General features: G+C 39.5%; 1 protein-coding gene across 1 annotated transcript in view; it reads right to left on the bottom strand.

Moving 5' to 3' along the window:
• FNDC3B (fibronectin type III domain containing 3B) overlaps window positions 1-21637 on the bottom strand; it is a 546318-nt gene that overhangs the window by 6669 nt on the left and 518012 nt on the right. The window contains exon 25 of the mRNA XM_053710139.1: window positions 19274-19401. Coding sequence (XP_053566114.1) covers window positions 19274-19401 — 128 coding nt within the window. The remainder of the gene's footprint in view (window positions 1-19273; window positions 19402-21637) is intronic.

The following is a 21637-nucleotide window of genomic DNA, read 5'->3' as shown; positions in this document are numbered from 1 at the left end:
CGAGCTCTTCTTAAACACGTTATTTTGAGACTGCATACTTTCACTGTTATGTTGGGTTTCAACTTTCATTTTTAATTACCGTCTTATGCACATTAATATTTAATACATGTCAAAGAACTGACTTTTCTTTTTAAGTATTTAGAATATTGAAACTGCCTACATTAAATTGGCTACAACCATCAGTTTTAGTTCACATGATAAACAGGGCTGAAGAAATCCCATCATGTAAGACTAAACACTAAATATATCAGATGAATACAGAATTGTTTGCGCTCTAAAAACATATATTAGCGCGACACAAAATTATGTAGAAATACTTTTTGAGTTTTACTTAAAAAAACTAAATCTTAAGACTTACACGACTGCCTCATTAGACTTGCTTTTCTCATATTGATCACACACTTAATTGTATTCCATAGGAGCTGAACAGTCATCAGTTTGTTATTGATAACAGTCCGTCTTAAGGCTATGGATTCACATTACATCCTAGGTCTGTATAATAAGACCAAGACTATTATTACCTACTAGAAATCGATACTCGGTAGGATAGCACTCTGCTGCTTTAATCTAAGTTGATACTCATTCCTGTGGTTTTAAATGTAATTTTCTTTCCATTTTTTAATCAGTCCTATTAAAAGTTATATTTTAATTTATTTCCTTAGTTTATCCGCCTCTTGTAACAGAGGTTCTAATTCCACAACTTAGGGAATTTGAGTGCTATCCAGGTGTACAACTACGGAGATCCATATCTCCAATTGTTTCTACATTAAGTCACCGTACACAGCACCACACATATCTAATTTAGTTAGGAGGTGTATTCATGAAAATCTCCTCCGTTTAACATTAAGTAATTATATTCCCTATTAATACACAGTAGTGCCATTGGGCCCCTTGTCCTGTAACAGTATGAGAAACAACTAAGGCTTGGGATGTATGAGGAGAAAGCTGAGGCATGTCACGCATAGCAGAATCCTGAGAGACATATGGCTCAGAATGCAGAATTTTTTCTTTGCATTTTAACGTTTTTGCTAAACAGGATGAACAAAACTGCATAGGTAGGGCAATCTGGTTGTCTAAACAAAGCAAACATCTATCCGTAGAGACAGATTGATCCTGATCTGTTATCCATAGTCTAGAATAAAGGTCCCACAAGCAATGTGCAAATATAGAATTTTAATGCGAAAATAAAAACTTTAATCCTTCAGAAAAATATTAAATTTTAATTAGTAAATATGAAATACTACAATCGATTTTAAGATTAACTTTAAAAAACTGCCTCAGATGCCTGAGGCTCCTACCGGCCAGAAAAAATGTCCCACCAGTAAGAGAAAACTCTCTAGAAGTGATTTCCTCCTCTGGGGATCCGGTGAGCTGATTAACAGAAGTCGATTCAGAAAATGTCCAAGCAGAGTCAAAGACGGCTGCACTAACTCTATAACCGCTCCGCTACGTAAAAGTGGAAGTGCGGTCTTAGAAAATAAACTGTGACACATAAAAAAATAAATACCCAAGTGCCATGTCCTTAATATGACTCCTTAACTAATAAGGAGTATTAAGTCCCAAAAAAAGGATCTGAACCTGCTCCTATCCTTCTGTACCTAGAAGGCAAAAGCACTTAACTTAGATCCAATTGCATGATAGATGCTGATCCTTAGTTGTGGCAGGTGCTTCACTCCCTATCATGGACCTGAGGGAAAAGAAAGAACAGAGTCACCAACTCTGACTTTCTGCAAAGGGGTAGCAAAGTGTTAAAAGTAAAGCAAAGACTTCCTCGCCGCCTTTTAACTGCTAAAAACCACCACTGCTCTTACTCAAGAGATTGACATGGACACAGCTTTCAGGGAAAAGGATTAAAATCTTCAGACACCAACTTCGCACAACCTCCATTGACAGAGGCAAAGAGAGTGACTGGGGGTTATGGGTAAGGCAGTTAGACTTAACAGCTTTGCTGGGGTGCTCTTTGCCTCCTCCTGATGGCCAGGAGATGAATATCCCACTAGTAATTAGAATGATGTTGTGGACTCTCCATGCCATAGGAAAGAAATATAAGTCTTAAAGATGTGCAACGCAGATCAAAGATAGATAATAATAAAGAACAAGAGGGGCGCCTCATGTGTGCATCAATATTTCCATATATGTGAAATCAAAGAAAAAAAGCCAAATGGGTACTCACAATTGGCCCAAGTACTACCTATGTACTAGTAGGAACTGGCTGGTATCTTCAGGTGTACCAGCTGAACCTCTCCAGGTGCAGAGTAGATAGTGCAGGGGGATCTTTGTCACAATATGTGCTGATGGATAGTCAGACGCAGTGTGTAAAACTGCTATAGAAGGTAATGAACCAAAGCTTGCATAAAACAAGTTCAGTTTATTAAAACAAATGTTGATAAGTTTAAAACAATAGCAAGCAAAATTTAAAAAAAAAATATTTTCACTGATGAGTGCTATGCAACCCTGGATGGTCCAGATGGATGGAGTAGTGGATGGTTGGTGGACGGCCACCCTGTTCCAACAAGGCTGCGACGTCAGCAAGGCGGTGGTGGAGTCATGTTTTGGGCCGGAATCATGGGAAGAGAGCTGGTCGGCCCCTTTAGGGTCCCCAAAGGTGTAAGGTGTAAATGACCTCTGCAAAGAATGTGGAGTTCCTGACTGACCACTTCCTTCCCTGGTACAGAAGGAAGAACTATGCTTTCCGTAATAAAATCATCTTCATGCATGACAATGCACCATCTCATGCTGCAAAGAATACCTCTGCATCAATGGCTGCTATGGGGATAAAAGGAGAGAAAGTCATGGTGTGGCCTCCATCCTCCCCTGACCTCAATCCCATTGAGAACTTTTGGAGCATCCTCAAGCAAAATATCTATGAGGCAGTTTACAACAGCAGCTCTGGGAGGCTATTCTGACATCTTGCAAACAAATTCAAGCAGAAACTGTCCAAAAACTCACAAGTTCAATGGATGCAAGACTTGTGAAGCTGCTATCAAATAAGGGGTCCTATGTTAAAATGTAACGTGACCTGTTAAAATGTTTAAAAAGTAAAAATGTTGTTCAAAGTTTGATTGAAATAGCTTTTGATTTCAGTAAATATGCTGCAAACACAACAAACGACAATTTTCAGTTCTTTACAACCTATAAAGTGTTTTGAAACTTACTGTGCATAATAATTTGGAACAGTGCATTGTAAGTTTTTTATTTTGGAAAAAAAATAAATACTGTTATCATTAGGTTTGTTCAATAAAATTTGAATTGTACTCTTAACAGTTGATAACATGAGAATTATGCTGACTTTTGTTTACATCAATTATTTAGGTAAATGAGAAAGATACCATTGGCATAATAATGTGTGTGTGTGTGTATATATATATATATATATATATATATATATATATATATATATATATATATATATATATATATATATAAATATATATATATATATATATATATATATATATATATATATATATATATATATATATATATATATATATATATAACAGGCTTGAGAGAATGGGAAACAGTGAAAATTATAAAAAAAAATTATAAAAAAAAAACCTGATTCATAAAATTCTGCATGAAAACACTGAGAACACTGAATGAGCTGGGGGCGGAGCTTATAACAGCAATTTTGGCGCCAAAAAATGGCACACAATGATGACACATCACCCTATGACATAAATAGCATCATCACATGTGCGACATGCAAAGCTGTAGTGGATTTCTAATACACCTATCACTCTAAAAAGCAGGTAAGAATTTTGATTGTATATACAAAACAACAAAATGAACCAAAATAAAGCCTAATGGATACTTCTATTATAGCAGCCTCATGGAATGTTGATAATCACATTTTATGCAAACATAATACTTAGCATCCTAATTTATAAATAAATTACTAGCTCCAAAAAAAAAAATATGTATGTTTCACAGACTCTACCAACCTCGACAAATATTTAGCCACAAATAAAGTTGCTAAAAAAGAGCACTGAATTACTGACTCAAGGCATGTACAGGGAGTGCAGAATTATTAGGCAAATTAGTATTTTGACCACATCATCCTCTTTATGCATGTTGTCTTACTCCAAGCTGTATAGGCTCGAAAGCCTACTACCAATTAAGCATATTAGGTGATGTGCATCTCTGTAATGAGAAGGGGTGTGGTCTAATGACATCAACACCCTATATCAGGTGTGCATAATTATTAGGCAACTTCCTTTCCTTTGGCAAAATGGGTCAAAAGAAGGACTTGACAGGCTCAGAAAAGTAAAAAATAGTGAGATATCTTGCAGAGGGATGCAGCACTCTTAAAATTGCAAAGCTTCTGAAGCGTGATCATCGAACAATCAAGTGTTTCATTCAAAATAGTCGACAGGGTCGCAAGAAGCGTGTGGAAAAACCAAGGCGCAAAATAACTGCCCATGAACTGAGAAAAGTCAAGCGTGCAGCTGCCAAGATGCCACTTGCCACCAGTTTGGCCATATTTCAGAGCTGCAACATCACTGGAGTGCCCAAAAGCACAAGGTGTGCAATACTCAGAGACATGGCCAAGGTAAGAAAGGCTGAAAGACGACCACCACTGAACAAGACACACAAGCTGAAACGTCAAGACTGGGCCAAGAAATATCTAAAGACTGATTTTTCTAAGGTTTTATGGACTGATGAAATGAGAGTGAGTCTTGATGGGCCAGATGGATGGGCCCGTGGCTGGATTGGTAAAGGGCAGAGAGCTCCAGTCCAACTCAGACGCCAGCAAGGTGGAGGTGGAGTACTGGTTTGGGCTGGTATCATCAAAGATGAGCTTGTGGGGCCTTTTCGGGTTGAGGATGGAGTCAAGCTCAACTCCCAGTCCTACTGCCAGTTTCTGGAAGACACCTTCTTCAAGCAGGGGTACAGGAAGAAGTCTGCATCCTTCAAGAAAAACATGATTTTCATGCAGGACAATGCTCCATCACACGCGTTCAAGTACTCCACAGCGTGGCTGGCAAGAAAGGGTATAAAAGAAGAAAATCTAATGACATGGCCTCCTTGTTCACCTGATCTGAACCCCATTGAGAACCTGTGGTCCATCATCAAATGTGAGATTTACAAGGAGTACACTTCTCTGAACAGTGTCTGGGAGGCAGTGGTTGCTGCTGCACGCAATGTTGATGGTGAACAGATCAAAACACTGACAGAATCCATGGATGGCAGGCTTTTGAGTGTCCTTGCAAAGAAAGGTGGCTATATTGGTCACTGATTTGTTTTTGTTTTGTTTTTGAATGTCAGAAATGTATATTTGTGAATGTTGAGATGTTATATTGGTTTCATTGGTAAAAATAAATAATTGAAATGGGTATATATTTGTTTTTTGTTAAGTTGCCTAATAATTATGCACAGTAATAGTCACCTGCACACACAGATATCCCCCTAAAATAGCTATAACTAAAAACAAACTAAAAACTACTTCCAAAACTATTCAGCTTTGATATTAATGAGTTTTTTGGGTTCATTGAGAACATCGTTGTTGTTCAATAATAAAATTAATCCTCAAAAATACAACTTGCCTAATAATTCTGCACTCCCTGTATACAAACAATTTATAACAACTTTACTTAAAAAGTGCCCAATCCATAGCTGAGAGTGTCTTATATAATAAAAGTATATACTTACCGTGTAAGACACCCATCCACATATAGCAGGCAGCCAAACCAGTACTGAAACATATTAGCAGAGGTTATGGTAGAGGAGTATAATGTTGATCTGTAAAGGGAGGCAGCAGATGAATCCCTGCAACCGATTTACAGAGAGCCATAGAATAGATTTCCCATAGGCGAAAACATGGTGTCATCAGGCAATACTCCCTTCACATCCCTCAGACAAACACTGTACTTAGAGAGGAACTGGGCTTCAAAATGCTTAGAAGCGCCTTTCATCACAGAAGGAAATCAAGTACAACTTGCTTCACCACCTCCACAAGGAGGCAAAATTTGTAAAACTGAGGTATGGTTGAGGAGGGAGGTGTCTTTATAGGCATTTTGAGGTTGGGGAAACTTTGCCCCTCCTGGTAGGAATGTATATCCCATATGTCACTAGCTCATGGACTCTTGCCACTTACATGAAAGAAAAACAGAATTTATGCTTACATGATAAATTACTTTCTCCAACGGTGTGTCCGGTCCACGGCGTCATCCTTACTTGTGGGAATATCTCTTCCCCAACAGGAAATGGCAAAGAGTCCCAGCAAAGCTGGCCATATAGTCCCTCCTAGGCTCCGCCCACCCCAGTCATTCGACCGACGGACAGGAGAAAAAATATAGGAGAAACCATATGGTACCGTGGTGACTGTAGTTAGAGAAAATAATTAATCAGACCTGATTAAAAAACCAGGGCGGGCCGTGGACCGGACACACCGTTGGAGAAAGTAATTTATCAGGTAAGCATAAATTCTGTTTTCTCCAACATTGGTGTGTCCGGTCCACGGCGTCATCCTTACTTGTGGGAACCAATACCAAAGCTTTAGGACACGGATGAAGGGAGGGAGCAAATCAGGTTACCTAAACGGAAGGCACCACGGCTTGCAAAACCTTTCTCCCAAAAATAGCCTCCGAAGAAGCAAAAGTATCAAATTTGTAAAATTTGGCAAAAGTGTGCAGTGAAGACCAAGTCGCTGCCTTACATATCTGATCAACAGAAGCCTCGTTCTTGAAGGCCCATGTGGAAGCCACAGCCCTAGTGGAGTGAGCTGTGATTCTTTCAGGAGGCTGCCGTCCGGCAGTCTCGTAAGCCAATCGGATGATGCTTTTAAGCCAAAAGGAAAGAGAGGTAGAAGTCGCTTTTTGACCTCTCCTTTTACCAGAATAGACGACAAACAGAGAAGATGTTTGTCTGAAATCTTTTGTAGCTTCTAAATAGAATTTTAGAGCACGAACTACATCCAAATTGTGTAACAAACGTTCCTTCTTTGAAACTGGATTCGGACACAAAGAAGGTACAACTATCTCCTGGTTAATATTTTTGTTAGAAACAACCTTTGGAAGGAAACCAGGCTTAGTACGCAAAACCACCTTATCTGCATGGAACACCAGATAGGGTGGAGAACACTGCAGAGCATATAACTCTGAAACTCTTCTAGCAGAAGAAATAGCAACCAAAAACAAAACTTTCCAAGATAACAACTTAATATCTATGGAATGTAGAGGTTCAAACGGAACCCCTTGAAGAACTGAAAGAACTAGATTTAAACTCCAGGGAGGAGTCAAAGGTCTGTAAACAGGCTTGATCCTAACCAGAGCCTGAACAAATGCTTGAACATCTGGCATAGCTGCCAATCGTTTGTGAAGTAAGACAGATAAAGCAGAAATCTGTCCCTTTAGAGAACTCGCAGATAATCCTTTATCCAAACCTTCTTGCAGAAAGGAAAGAATCTTAGGAATTTTTACCTTATTCCAAGGGAATCCCTTGGATTCACACCAGCAGATATATCTTTTCCATATTTTATGGTAAATCTTTCTAGTTACCGGTTTTCTGGCCTGAACCAGAGTATCAATCACCAAATCTGAAAACCCACGCTTTGATAGAATCAAGCGTTCAATCTCCAAGCCGTCAGCTGGAGGGAGACCAGATTTGGATGTTCGAATGGACCCTGAACAAGAAGGTCCTGTCTCAAAGGTAGCTTCCATGGTGGAACCGATGACATATTCACCAGGTCTGCATACCAAGTCCTGGGTGGCCATGCAGGAGCTATCAAGATCACCGAGACCCTCTCCTGTTTGATCCTGGCTACCAGCCTGGGAATGAGAGGAAATGGTGGGAACACATAAGCTAGGTTGAAGGTCCAAGGCGCTACTAGTGCATCCACTAGAGTCGCCTTGGGATCCCTGGATCTGGACCCGTAGCAAGGAACCTTGAAGTTCTGACGAGACGCCATCAGATCCATGTCTGGAATGCCCCATAATTGAGTCAACTGGGCAAAAATCTCCGGGTGGAGTTCCCACTCCCCCGGATGGAATGTCTGACGACTCAGATAATCCGCCTACCAGTTTTCCACACCTGGGATGTGGATCGCAGATAGATGGCAGGAGTGATTCTCCGCCCATTGTATTATTTTGGTTACTTCTTTCATCGCCAGGGAACTCCTTGTTCCCCCCTGATGATTGATATACGCAACAGTCGTCATGTTGTCTGATTGGAATCTTATGAATCTGGCCTTTGCAAGCTGAGGCCAAGCCCTGAGAGCATTGAATATCGCTCTTAGTTCCAGAATGTTTATCGGGAGAAGAGACTCTTCCCGAGACCATAGTCCCTGAGCTTTCAGGGATTCCCAGACCGCACCCCAGCCCACTAGACTGGCGTCGGTCGTGACAATGACCCACTCTGGTCTGCGGAAGCTCATTCCCTGGTATAGGTGGTCCAGGGATATCCACCAACGGAGTGAATCTCTGGTCTTCTGATCTACTTGAATCACTGGAGACAAGTCTGTATAGTCCCCATTCCACTGTTTCAGCATGCACAGTTGTAATGGTCTTAGATGAGGAACTATGTCCATTGCTGCAACCATCAACCCGACTACTTCCATGCACTGAGCTATGGAAGGACGTGGAACAGAATGAAGAACTTGACAAGCGCTTAGAAGTTTTGACTTTCTGACATCTGTCAGAAAGATCCTCATTTCTAAGGAATCTATTATTGTTCCCAGGAAGGGAACTCTTGTTGAAGGAGACAGAGAACTTTTTTCTATGTTCACCTTCCATCCGTGAGATCTGAGAAAGGCCAGAACAATGTCTGTGTGAGCCTTTGCTTTTGAAAGGGACGACGCTTGTATTAGAATGTCGTCCAAGTATGGTACTACTGCAATGCCCCTCGGTCTTAGAACCGCTAGAAGGGACCCGAGTACCTTTGTGAAAATCCTTGGAGCAGTGGCTAATCCGAATGGGAGGGCCACAAACTGGTAATGTTTGTCCAGAAAGGCGAACCTTAGGAACTGATGATGTTCTTTGTGGATAGGAATATGTAGGTACGCATCCTTTAGATCCACGGTAGTCATAAATTGACCTTCCTGGATAGTGGGTAGAATCGTTCGAATGGTTTCCATTTTGAACGATGGTACCCTGAGAAATTTGTTTAGGATCTTTAAATCCAGAATTGGTCTGAAGGTTCCCTCTTTTTTGGGAACTACGAACAGATTTGAGTAAAATCCCATTCCTTGTTCCGTCATTGGAACTGGGTGTATCACTCCCATCTTTAGCAGGTCTTCTACACAATGTAAGAACGCCTGTCTCTTTATTTGGTTTGAGGATAAGTGAGACATGTGGAACCGTCCCCTTGGGGGTAGTTCCTTGAATTCTAGAAGATAACCCTGAGAAACTATTTCTAGCGTCCAGGGATCCTGAACATCTCTTGCCCAAGCCTGAGCAAAGAGAGAGAGTCTGCCCCCCACTAGATCCGGTCCCGGATCGGGGGCTACTCCTTCATGCTGTTTTGTTAGCGGTAGCAGGCTTCTTGGTCTGCTTACCCTTGTTCCAGCCTTGCTTCAGTTTCCAGGCTGGTTTGGACTGTGAGGCATTACCCTCTTGCTTAGAGGATGCAAAATTAGAGGCCGGTCCGTTCCTGAAATTACGAAAGGAACGAAAATTAGACTTATTCTTGGCCTTGAAAGGCCTATCTTGTGGGAGGGCGTGGCCCTTTCCCCCAGTGATGTCTGAGATAATCTCTTTCAATTCTGGTCCAAAGAGAGTTTTACCCTTGAAGGGGATGTTAAGCAATTTTGTCTTGGATGATACATCCGCTGACCAAGACTTTAGCCAAAGCGCTCTGCGCGCCACAATTGCAAACCCTGAATTTTTCGCCGCTAATCTAGCTAATTGCAAAGCGGCATCTAAAATAAAAGAGTTAGCCAACTTAAGTGCGTGAACTCTGTCCATAACCTCCTCATATGGAGTCTCTCTACTGAGCGACTTTTCTAGTTCCTCGAACCAGAACCACGCTGCTGTTGTGACAGGAACAATGCACGAAATGGGTTGTAGAAGGTAACCTTGCTGTACAAAAATCTTTTTTAGCAAACCTTCCAATTTTTTATCCATAGGATCTTTGAAAGCACAACTGTCTTCGATAGGAATAGTAGTGCGCTTGTTTAGAGTAGAAACTGCCCCCTCGACCTTAGGGACTGTCTGCCATAAGTCCTTTCTGGGGTCGACCATAGGAAATAATTTCTTAAATATAGGAGGGGGAACAAAAGGTATGCCGGGCTTCTCCCACTCCTTATTCACTATGTCCGCCACCCGCTTGGGTATAGGAAAAGCGTCGGGGTGCACCGGAACCTCTAGGAACTTGTCCATCTTGCATAATTTTTCTGGAATGACCAAGTTGTCACAATCATCCAGAGTAGATAACACCTCCTTAAGCAGTGCGCAGAGATGTTCTAATTTAAATTTAAATGTCACAACATCAGGTTCAGCCTGTTGAGAAATTTTTTCTGAATCTGAAATTTCCCCATCTGACAAAACCTCCCTCATGGCCCCTTCAGATTGGTGTGAGGGTATGACAGAACAATTATCATCAGTGCCCTCCTGTTTAAAACAGAGCAATCGCGCTTTCTCTGATATGCAGGCATTTTGGATAAAATATTTGCTATGGAGTTATCCATTACAGCCGTCAATTGTTGCATGGTAATAAGCATTGGCGCGCTAGAAGTACTAGGGGCCTCCTGCGTGGGCAAAACTGGCGTAGACACAGAAGGAGATGATGTAGAACCATGTCTACTCCCTTCACTTGAGGAATCATCTTGGGCAATTTCATTATTTGTGGCAGTACTGTCCTTACTTTGTTTGGACGCTATGGCACAATTATCACACAATTTTGAAGGGGGAGACACATTGGCTTTCATACATATAGAACATAGCTTATCTGAAGGCACAGACATGTTAAACAGGCTTAAACTTGTCAATAAAGCACAAAAACCGTTTTAAAACAAAACCGTTACTGTCTCTTTAAATTTTAAACAGCACACTTTATTACTGAATATGTGAAAATATATGAAGGAATTGTTCAAAATTTACCAAAATTTCACCACAGTGTCTTAAAGCATTAAAAGTATTGCACACCAATTTGCAGAGCTTTAACCCTTAAAATAACGAAACCAGAGCCGGTTACAGATTTAACCCCTATACAGTCCCAGCTACAGCCTTTGCTGTGACTTTACCAAGCCCAGAGGGGAATACGATACCAAATGACACCTTCTAGGAACTTTTCCTACTACTATCAGGTCCTCACACATGCATCTGCATGTCTTGCACTCAAAAACAACTGCGCAGTAATGGCGCGAAAATGAGGCTCAGCCTACAACTGGGAAGGCCCTTCCTGACTGGAAAAGGTGTCTAACATAGTGCCTGACGTTAAAAAACGTTCCCCAAGTTTATAAGTGTGAATTATCAGCATAAAAATGTATAAAATGTCCAAATAAAGCAATCGATTTAGCCCATAAAAGTGTCTACCAGTTTTATAGCCCATATTAAGCCCTTTATTCTGTTTGAGACTAAGAAAATGGCTTACCGGTCCCCATGAGGGGAAATGACAGCCTTCCAGCATTACACAGTCTTGTTAGAAATATGGCTAGTCATACCTTAAGCAGAAAAGTCTGCTAACTGTTTCCCCCAACTGAAGTTACTTCATCTCAACAGTCCTATGTGGAAACAGCAATTGATTTTAGTTACTGTCTGCTAAAATCATCTTCCTCTCACAAACAGAAATCTTCATCTTTTTCTGTTTCAGAGTAAATAGTACATACCAGCACTATTTTAAAATAACAAACTCTTGATAGTAGAATAAAAAATAACTACAACTAAACACCACATACTCTTAACCATCTCCGTGGAGATGTTGCCTGTGCAACGGCAAAGAGAATGACTGGGGTGGGCGGAGCCTAGGAGGGACTATATGGCCAGCTTTGCTGGGACTCTTTGCCATTTCCTGTTGGGGAAGAGATATTCCCACAAGGATGACTCCGTGGACCGGACACACCAATGTTGGAGAAATAACTAACGCCTAGATTTAGAGTTTTGTCGGTAACGACCCGCGTAGCTAACGCTGGCTTTTTTTCCCCCGCACCTTTTAAATACTGCTGGTATTTAGAGTTCACAGAAGGGCTGCGTTAGGCTCCAAAAAGGGAGCATAATTTACCGCCACTGCAACTCTCAATACCAGCGGTGCTTACGGACGCGGCCAGCTTCAAAAACGTGCTCGTGCACGATTCCCCCATAGGAAACAATGGGGCATTTTGAGCTGAAAAAAAACCTAACACCTGCAAAAAAGCAGCGTTCAGCTCCTAACGCAGCCCTATTGTTTTCTATGGGGAAACACTTCCTATGTCTGCACCTAACACCCTAACATGTACCCCGAGTCTAAACACCCCTAACCTTACACTTATTAAACAATAATACCAAATAGTGTTTCAGGAACACTCTATGTAGTATTGAAACATTATCAGAACATTACCAACTTTATCAGGAATGGTGCGTGGGAATTTACATCTAAAATTTATGTTGACTAGTGATGTCACTAGGCACCAAATTCAAATGAAAAAGAATGGCCAAAGCAAGGTTAAATTGATTTTTGTCAATTCTCTGCAGATGGATCTTATACCCAGATGGAAGGTTGTGGTTTCAGGCTTTATGTCCATCTTTTACATAAAGGGCTCACAGTCTTCATTAGAGAGTGATAGTAGGATGAGGCATGATAAAACTTTGCATTTCTATTTCTGTATTCTAGCCTACATATTTTGATTGTTCTGAAGATGGGGTGGGTTAGCGTGAACATACTTTAATTTGAAGCTTTAACAACTACTATGATATAATAATTGTGTTACGATTTCCAAATGAGAACTCAAATTGCAAATGATATGACTTCTATTGCTACACTAAATCTATTTTATACATGAAAAGTGTCCATTAAAATAATCTGAATAATAATAAGATTCAGATTTCTATACATTAATATCAATTCATGTACTATTTTTTACAAACAAAATAATTATTGACGGGCAGTAAGTTAATTTCTTATTCATTCTCATTAATAGATGAATGTGATATTTATTTAATGTACTGGTAAATAGCATTGTTCCTTAAGGATATATACTATGTATGTATAATTTTGAGTGTTTCTGCATTATTTAAGTATGCTATACGTTAAATACCTTTAGCTATGTCAGTAAAATTTGGTACCTTATTTTTAATAGCAAGTATTTTATAACTCAGAGGTTGATACATATTTTTTCAAGTTCTGTGATGAAATAAAAAAATGCTAATCATAATCCTTAGCATGTAAGTTTTTTGTTCATATTTATAGGCAATTTAGATATTTCTATGACATGCCAAAATTATGTTTTATATGACAGGAGAGAATGAAATGATATATACCTGCAATTTAATGATTCTTGCTCCATTTAGTAAAATATAGGCATTTTTCCTCAATTTATGTCATTTTTAGCCTACTTAATTCAATCTCTAACCTTCTAAACCATTTACCTTGCTATTTTTATTTTGTATATGACACAAACACACTCCCACACACATTATATAAATACCCAGAGTATTGCAGTATGCAGTAATACCTTTTTATTGGACTAACATTACATAGTAAAATACATGCTTTCAAGAGATTCCTTTCTTCTTCAGGTCTAAAGTAGTACTGATAAATATTATAGAATTGTACATTGATATCTTGGAAAGAAGGGGCGCTATGGAGGCAGGGCAGGAGGTGAGAGAGATCACAGAGAATTTGCAGGGGGTCGCAAATGACAGGTCAGTCTGGTCATAATACCCAAATGTTTAAACACTTGAAAGTAATGCAGTATAGCTGTAAAAAGCTGACTAGAAAATATCACCTGAACATCTCTATGTAAAAAAGAAAGATATTTTACCTCAAAAGTTCCTCAGTAGCCACATCCCATTGTAAAGGACTTCTAAGCAACAAATCAGTATGTCTGTCCCGGGACAGCCGAAGCATTGAGCCTTGTGCATTCTCATGTTATTTCCCTATTCAGTTCAAGGAAGTTTACAATGAAATATCATAAGAGAGAAGTGAAATCTCATGAGATCACAGTAAAAGAGTTCATGACCTCAGCAATGTTGATGCCGATTGGCTGCTGTTCATTTCTTCATTTTTAAAATTTTTTTTACCTGCAGCTGGGCAGTAACTGAGTATAACTTTTTACACAGAACTTACTCTGCTGAGCTGAGGAGATTGTGAGGTAAAATATCTTCCTTTTTTACATAGAGATGCTCAGGTGATATTTTCCTGTCAGCTTTTTACAGTTATACTGCATCAGTTTCAAGTGATTTAGCATATGAGTATTATGTCCCTTTAAAAATGTGAGGGGGGTTTAAGAAAAACACACTGGCATAGTAAGTGCTGGATAATCTTAAAACAGAGAATTGTATGCTGAGATATACTGTATGTAAATAGCATATTTACATATGTTGCACATGTATATATGTGTACAAGCCAATGGCAGATGTCAGGAAATTGCCCTTGTCATTTAAAATGTTTTCCATTCCTGGGTGCTTTTAAAGTTCTCTTTCAGTATTTTAATTGTGAGGCTTTCAATGGAGTGACCGGTTTGTGTGAAAAGGTGTCCAACTGGGGTACAGCATTTATTTTCTTTGTGATTTTTAAGAGTGTCTATGCAGATTCATCCTAAGGTACAGTTTTTGGCCAGTTAACCCTAGGTAGTTTCCCAAGCAACTACATAGGGAAAACACCAAAACTTCACTTTAGAATATGACAGTCATGTAATTACATTAGCCTACAAGACACAGGAAGTATATAGTGAATCTCAATAAATCCCTGACTTGTAACATCAACAAATTAGACAATTTGCACACTTATCTCTTGCCTGCTAACCCGACAGAGGGTAATTTTGAAGAACTAGAAGAAGATGTTCTTTTTATTTTTTAAATATAAATATATATATATGATTTTTTTCAATATTTATACATAAAAACTATTTTTCATGTTTTATACACATGTTTTATTAATATTTATATAATTTATCAGCTAGTGTATATATGTGTGTAACAATTTATTTTAAATGTATATATTTTGGTGCATATTTTTTTAAACTCTTACATTTTACGCACCACTTGCACAAACCTGACATGCTAATTTTGTTTGCACTCGAGCAAATGGGGCATATTTATCAAGGTCTGGCGGACCTGATCCGACGCTGCAGATCAGGTCCGCCAGACCTAGCTGAATACGGCAAGCAATACGCTCGCCGTATTCAGCATTGCACCAGCAGCTCACAAGAGCTGCTGGTGCAACACCGCCCCCTGCAGACTCGCGGCCAATGGGCCGCCAGCAGGGGGTGTCAATCAACCTGATCTTACTCGATCGGGTTGTATTGTGGCGATGTGTGTCCGCCTGCTCAGAGCAGGCGGACAGGTTATGGAGCAGCGGTCTTTGTGACCGCTGCTCCATAACTGCTGTTTCTGGCGAGTCTTCAGACAGGGGCCATCAAGCTCCATACGGAGCTTGTTAAATAGAGCCCAATGTGTTTACTTCCAACTTGTAATATGCGCACACGTTAGCACAGGCACTATATTGCTTATCGCGACCCTTGTAATCTTGTCCTATAGAAGTAGTCATCTTTGCTCATATTGTTATGCTGTGAGCAAAATCTTTAAATGTTGACTCAAAATGTGTAAATATAAAAAGACTGCACATTTTGTTAATGGAAGGAAATTGGAAAGTTGTTTAAAATTGCTGCTCTATCTGAATCATGAAAGATTAATTTTGACTTAAGTGCCCCTTTAAAGAAGCCAATTGGTAAAGCTATGCACCTTTATACTGGGTGCCACCATCTTGGTACGCATGTATCATTGCACCCAGTGACAGAAGCAGTGGGCTTTCACAGCTGTACCTTGCATTTTGGAGTACTTCACACAACAGAAAGCAGAAGAGTTCCATTTCTGCGTGTTTTTACATAGTTTTAAAGTTACATAACAAATATAAAAAGCAGCAATATAGGAACACTATAGGAAATTGCATCCTCTGTATTGTGCACACTAAACAGAATTTCATGATACAGCTTGTCAAGAAATCAACAATATCACTGATCTGTGAAGGTGAACAACGTCTGTTACAGGGTATAAGAAAACTTCAGTTTCAAGATGGCAGCAGTTCCCAGTGTGAAGATGCAGAACTTCACTAACCAGCAATTTAAAGGATAAACATAAGAAAAAAGTTTTGAAGAGAGCTGCAGGAAAATAACAAAAAAACAGAATTTATGCTTACCTGATAAATTACTTTCTCTTACGGTGTATCCAGTCCACGGATTCATCCTTACTTGTGGGATATTCTCATTCCCTACAGGAAGTGGCAAAGAGAGCACACAGCAGAGCTGTCCATATAGCTCCCCCTCAGGCTCCGCCCCCCCAGTCATTCGACCGACGGTTAGGAGAAAAAGGAGAAACCATAGGATGCAGTGGTGACTGTAGTTTTACAAAAATAAATTTGAACCTGACTTAATTGCCAGGGCGGGCCGTGGACTGAATACACCGTAAGAGAAAGTAATTTATCAGGTAAGCATAAATTCTGTTTTCTCTTACTTGGTGTATTCAGTCCACGGATTCATCCTTACTTGTGGGATACCAATACCAAAGCTTTAGGACACGGATGAAGGGAGGAAACAAGTCAGGTAACCTAAACGGAAGGCACCACTGCTTGCAAAACCTTTCTCCCAAAAATAGCCTCTCAAGAAGCAAAAGTATCGAATTTGTAAAATTTGGCAAAAGTATGCAGTGAAGACCAAGTCGCTGCCTTACAAATCTGTTCAACAGAAGCCTCATTCTTGAAGGCCCATGTGGAAGCCACAGCTCGGGTGGAATGAGCTGTAATTCGTTCAGGAGGCTGCTGTCCAGCAGTCTCATAAGCCAATCGGATGATGCTTTTCAGCCAGAAGGAAAGAGAGGTAGCAATCGCTTTCTGACCTCCCCTCTTACCAGAATAGACAACAAGCAAGGATGATGTTTGTCTGAAATCTTTAGTTGCTTTTAAATAGAATTAAAGCCTGAACCACATCAAGAATGTGTAATAGTCGTTCCTTCTTCTAAACTGGATTAGGACACAGAGAAGGAACAATGATTTCCTGGTTAATATTCTTATTAGAAACAACTTTCAGAAGAAAATCAGGTTTGGTACGCAAAACAACCTTATCTGCATGGAACACCAGATAGGGTGAATCACACTGCAAAGCAGACAATTCTGAAACTCTCCGAGCAGAAGAGATAGCTACCAAAAACAAAACCTTCCAAGATAATAACTTAATATCTATGGAATGTAAAGGTTCAAACGGAACCCCTTGAAGAACTGAAAGAACTAAATTAAGACTCCATGGAGGAGCCACAGGTTTATAGACAGGCTTGATTCTAACTAAAGCCTGAGCAAACGCCTGAACGTCTGGTACTGCTGCCGCTTGTGTAACAGGATAGACAGAGCAGATATCTGTCCCTTTAAGGAACTAGCTGACAATCCTTTCTCCAATCCTTCTTGGAGAAAAGACAAAATCCTGGGAATCCTAACTTTACTCCACGAGTAACCCTTGGATTCACACCAACAAAGATATTTCCGCCATATCTTATGGTAAATTTTCCTGGTGACAGGCTTTCTGGCCTGGATTAAAGTATCAATAACTGATTCAGAGAACCCACGCTTAGCTAGAATTAAGCGTTCAATCTCCAAGCAGTCAGATGCAGAGAAACTAGATTTGGATGCTTGAATGGACCCTGTATTAGAAGATCCTGCCTCGATGGCAGTTTCCATGGTGGAACCGATGACATGTCCACTAGGTCTGCATACCAAGTCCTGCGTGGCCACGAAGGCGCTATCAGAATTACCGAAGCCTTCTCCTGTTTGATTCTGGCTACTAGCCGAGGGAGAAAAGGAAATGGTGGAAAGACATAAGCTAGACTGAAGGACCAAGGCGCTACTAGAGCATCTATCAATGCCGCCTTGGGATCCCTGGACCTGGATCCGTAAAGGGGAAGTTTGGTGTTCTGACAGGACGCCATCAGATCCAATTCCGGAATGCCCCATAGCTGGGTCAGCTGAGCAAAAACCTCCGGGTGGAGTTCCCACTCCCCCGGGTGAAAAGTCTGACGACTCAGAAAATCCGCCTCCCAGTTGTCTACTCCTGGGATGTGAATAGCAGATAGGTGGCAGGAGTGATCCTCCGCCCATTTGATGAATTTGGCCTCCGCTAGTTGAGGCCATGCCTGGAGCGTATTGAATATCGCTCTCAGTTCCAAAATGTTTATCGGGAGAAGAGATTCTTCCCGAGAACATAGGCCCTGAGCTTTCAGGGAGTCCCAGACTGCACCCCAGCCTAACAGACTGCCATCGGTCGTGACAATAATCCACTCCGGTCTGCGGAAACACATTCCCTGAGACAGGTGATCTAACACCACATTCACTTTACCCTCCCGTGGAGATGCTACTTGTTAGAGCGGCAAAGAGAATGACTGGGGGCGGAGCCTGAGGGGGAGCTATATGGACAGCTCTGCTGTGTGCTCTCTTTGCCACTTCCTGTAGGGAATGAGAATATCCCACAAGTAAGGATGAATCCGTGGACTGGATACACCAAGTAAGAGAAACATGCTACCTTTGTTGTGCCCAGCAGTTTAATATTCCTTAAATGTCTAAAAAAGATTATTTTCTGTTATGTTGTAGATTTGTGGTATAATGTATGCCCTCTAAGCCCTTAAAAAAAATATTTTCATATTCAGACAGCAAATGGATGAAACTTTGGTATTCATTATTGCATATTAAGAATCTTGTTATGTGTTTGTTATTTCCCCTCCACTGTTTTTGTCTTGATATCACCATAAAGCCATTTATTACCTGGCCCCAACCTTCTCTCCTTTGCCACCCTCTTCTCAAACCTCTTTGGACCTGCTTAGTTACCATTTTTGAGACCAATGCTAATATATAATAACAAAAGGAACCCAATAGAAATAAATAATTTAAGCTAATTAAACCATGTAGTCATTTTACTATGTTAAATAAAAAATAGGACATTTCAATATGTATTACAGTTAAAGCACTGCTGTCAGTCCTGCCCAGATGTTTCCCTCTGCACTAATACAGTTGCAGACGTTGTCCGTATGCAGCCTTGATATTGATGTATTCTTTTACTTACAATTTTTCATTTGCTGCTCTTTCATATGAATGATAGATATTATTTGGGGAAAACGTAGTGAAAAATTCAATAAACCTACAAACTCTTGCAGAGCTCACTTACCTGTTTATAATCAGATTCACGGCCAACTTGAACTTGTAATATATATATAATAGGATCTCCTTTCATGGGCAATACTGCCTCCCACATGATCTCACACGTGTTTCCTTCTAACTGTGTTACCCGAGGTGCTGGAACAAAACAGTATATAAGTAAAAAAGAATACATACACACATTATACAATCCACTAGAGCAAACAATCAGGGGAGGGCTGGCAACTTTTGGCCCAGGGGGCAAGTACAACCCAGTGGCCCAGGTATGCCCCCTTTCAAATTTTTTATTTAATATTAAAAACCCCAAAAGAAAACAAAAAAAAAACAAGGAAAGCAAAACATATAGGAAATCCTAACGCAAGGCTATTTCATTTTAGTGACAAGTAGACCTTATACAATTCTCAATTCTGACATAAATAAAAGTCCATTAATTCAGCTCTCTTTATTTCCAGTGCTAAGTGTGCAATGCAGAGCTGAATTCAGACTTGTGAGCTGTGCTGGCCCTGATTCCTCCACTTATGGTGGCCTGGAGGGCAATTGCCCCCCTAGCTCAATCCGCCCTTGCAAACAATACCCCAAGAATTGACATGCACTTGTTATGTAACTATAAGCGTGTTTAATGTAAATATTTATTTAGAGTTTTCAGTACTCTGATTGTACAATGTTGCCAGTTATTCTGCAGTATGCCCTGTGCCTACTGCATATATCATATGCCAAGAATCCCTTTCCACTGTACAATGCATGCTTAATATATTTTATTTATATTCTTTAAATAACACAAGATTCATTTTAAGTATTTATTTGCATTTATCAACTAAGCTTGTAAAGAATATACACATTTAAAGGGACGTCAAGTCCAAAAAAAACTTTCATGATTTAAATAGGGAATGTAATTTTAAACAACTTACTTTAATCACCAATTTTGCTTTGTTCTCTTGGTATTCTTAGTTAAAAGCCAATTCTAGGAGGTTCATATGCTAATTTCTTAGACCTTGAAGACTGCCTCTAATCTGAATGCATTTTGACCACTAGAGGGCATTAGTTCATGTGTTTCATATAGATAACATTAAGCTCAGGCATGTGATGTTACCCTGGAGTGAGCACTGATTGGCTAAACAGCAAGTCTGTCAAAAGAACTGAAATAAGGGTGCAGTTTGCAGAGGCTTAGAAACAAGATAATCACAGAGATAAAAAGTGTATTTATATAACTGTGTTGGTTATGCAAAACTGGGGAATGGGTAATAAAGGGATTATCTTTCTTTTTAAACAACAACAATTCTGGTGTTGACTGTCCCTTTTACGCTCTATTCTGTATGTCACATAAACTATTATTTTACCATTTATATTTCAGAAATGTCTTTATTTCACAGACACTATTTGGAGATTTTTCCAGTATTTTTTTTAACCAACTGGCTCATCAATATAATGATTTAAAAATGTTTTAATATATGACTGATTGTTTTATAAAATCTACAAATAATTGAAGAATGTTCTGACCTAAGCACACAAAATTTGTGATTTATGCTCATTTATATTAATACAGCTATTAATTATTTATGTGTAGTAAGTCAGCGTTATCACCTTTTCTACAAATATTTAATGCAAGGTATTTTTCACATTTTCTTCATATGTTTGATTAAATCGGTGAATGTCAGACTCAGGAAATTAAATGCCTTTAAAAGGAAAGAGGTCAAAATATATTGGTCTATTTTCACATTAAAGAATAATTATTCATTCAGTTTAGACCCTTTCATTGGAATTTTACTGTCAAAGTAATTTCCCTTCTGAAAAGTGAAAGGAGGACTGAGAAAGAAAACTTTTTTATACTCCCATTCTGCGGTTGATTAATTACATTTTAAACATAATAGAAATATTTTTCCCAGAGCTGGATTACTGTACAATCTTCCAAATCTGAGTATTTATTAAAGGGCACTGCCATGTTGTGTAAAGATGACATGGTAATTTACCATTGGTTGTTTAGAGTTTGCATTCACAATAAACATTTACAAAACTGACACAATCTCTTGTACAAAAATGCTAAATAATTATTTAACCTGTCGTAGACATTTAATCATTTGTTAAGATACTGAATATAAATTAAGAATGTATGTATATTCAATATGTAATATGTATAATTAAAAAAAAATGCATTGGAGAAAGTCTCAATAATTAACTTTATTCACTATAAATAATGGCAACAAAGTGTCCCGCTAGTCCACTACCCTTCTACTGCTGCAGCTGGAGGGGTCCCCAGGATCTGAATACAAAATGGGACCCATCAGGATGATGACTCCTAAACAGTTAAAGAGACATTATAATGCAAAAATGCCATTTTCTATTTGTTAGGCATGTCATGTTTGCATTGGTGAGCCCA

The sequence above is a fragment of the Bombina bombina genome, chromosome 4, assembly GCF_027579735.1.
Source record: "Bombina bombina isolate aBomBom1 chromosome 4, aBomBom1.pri, whole genome shotgun sequence".
Taxonomy (NCBI): Eukaryota; Metazoa; Chordata; class Amphibia; order Anura; family Bombinatoridae; genus Bombina; species Bombina bombina.
Note: the sequence above shows the minus strand (reverse complement) of the source record. Positions and strands in the feature narration are given on the sequence as shown.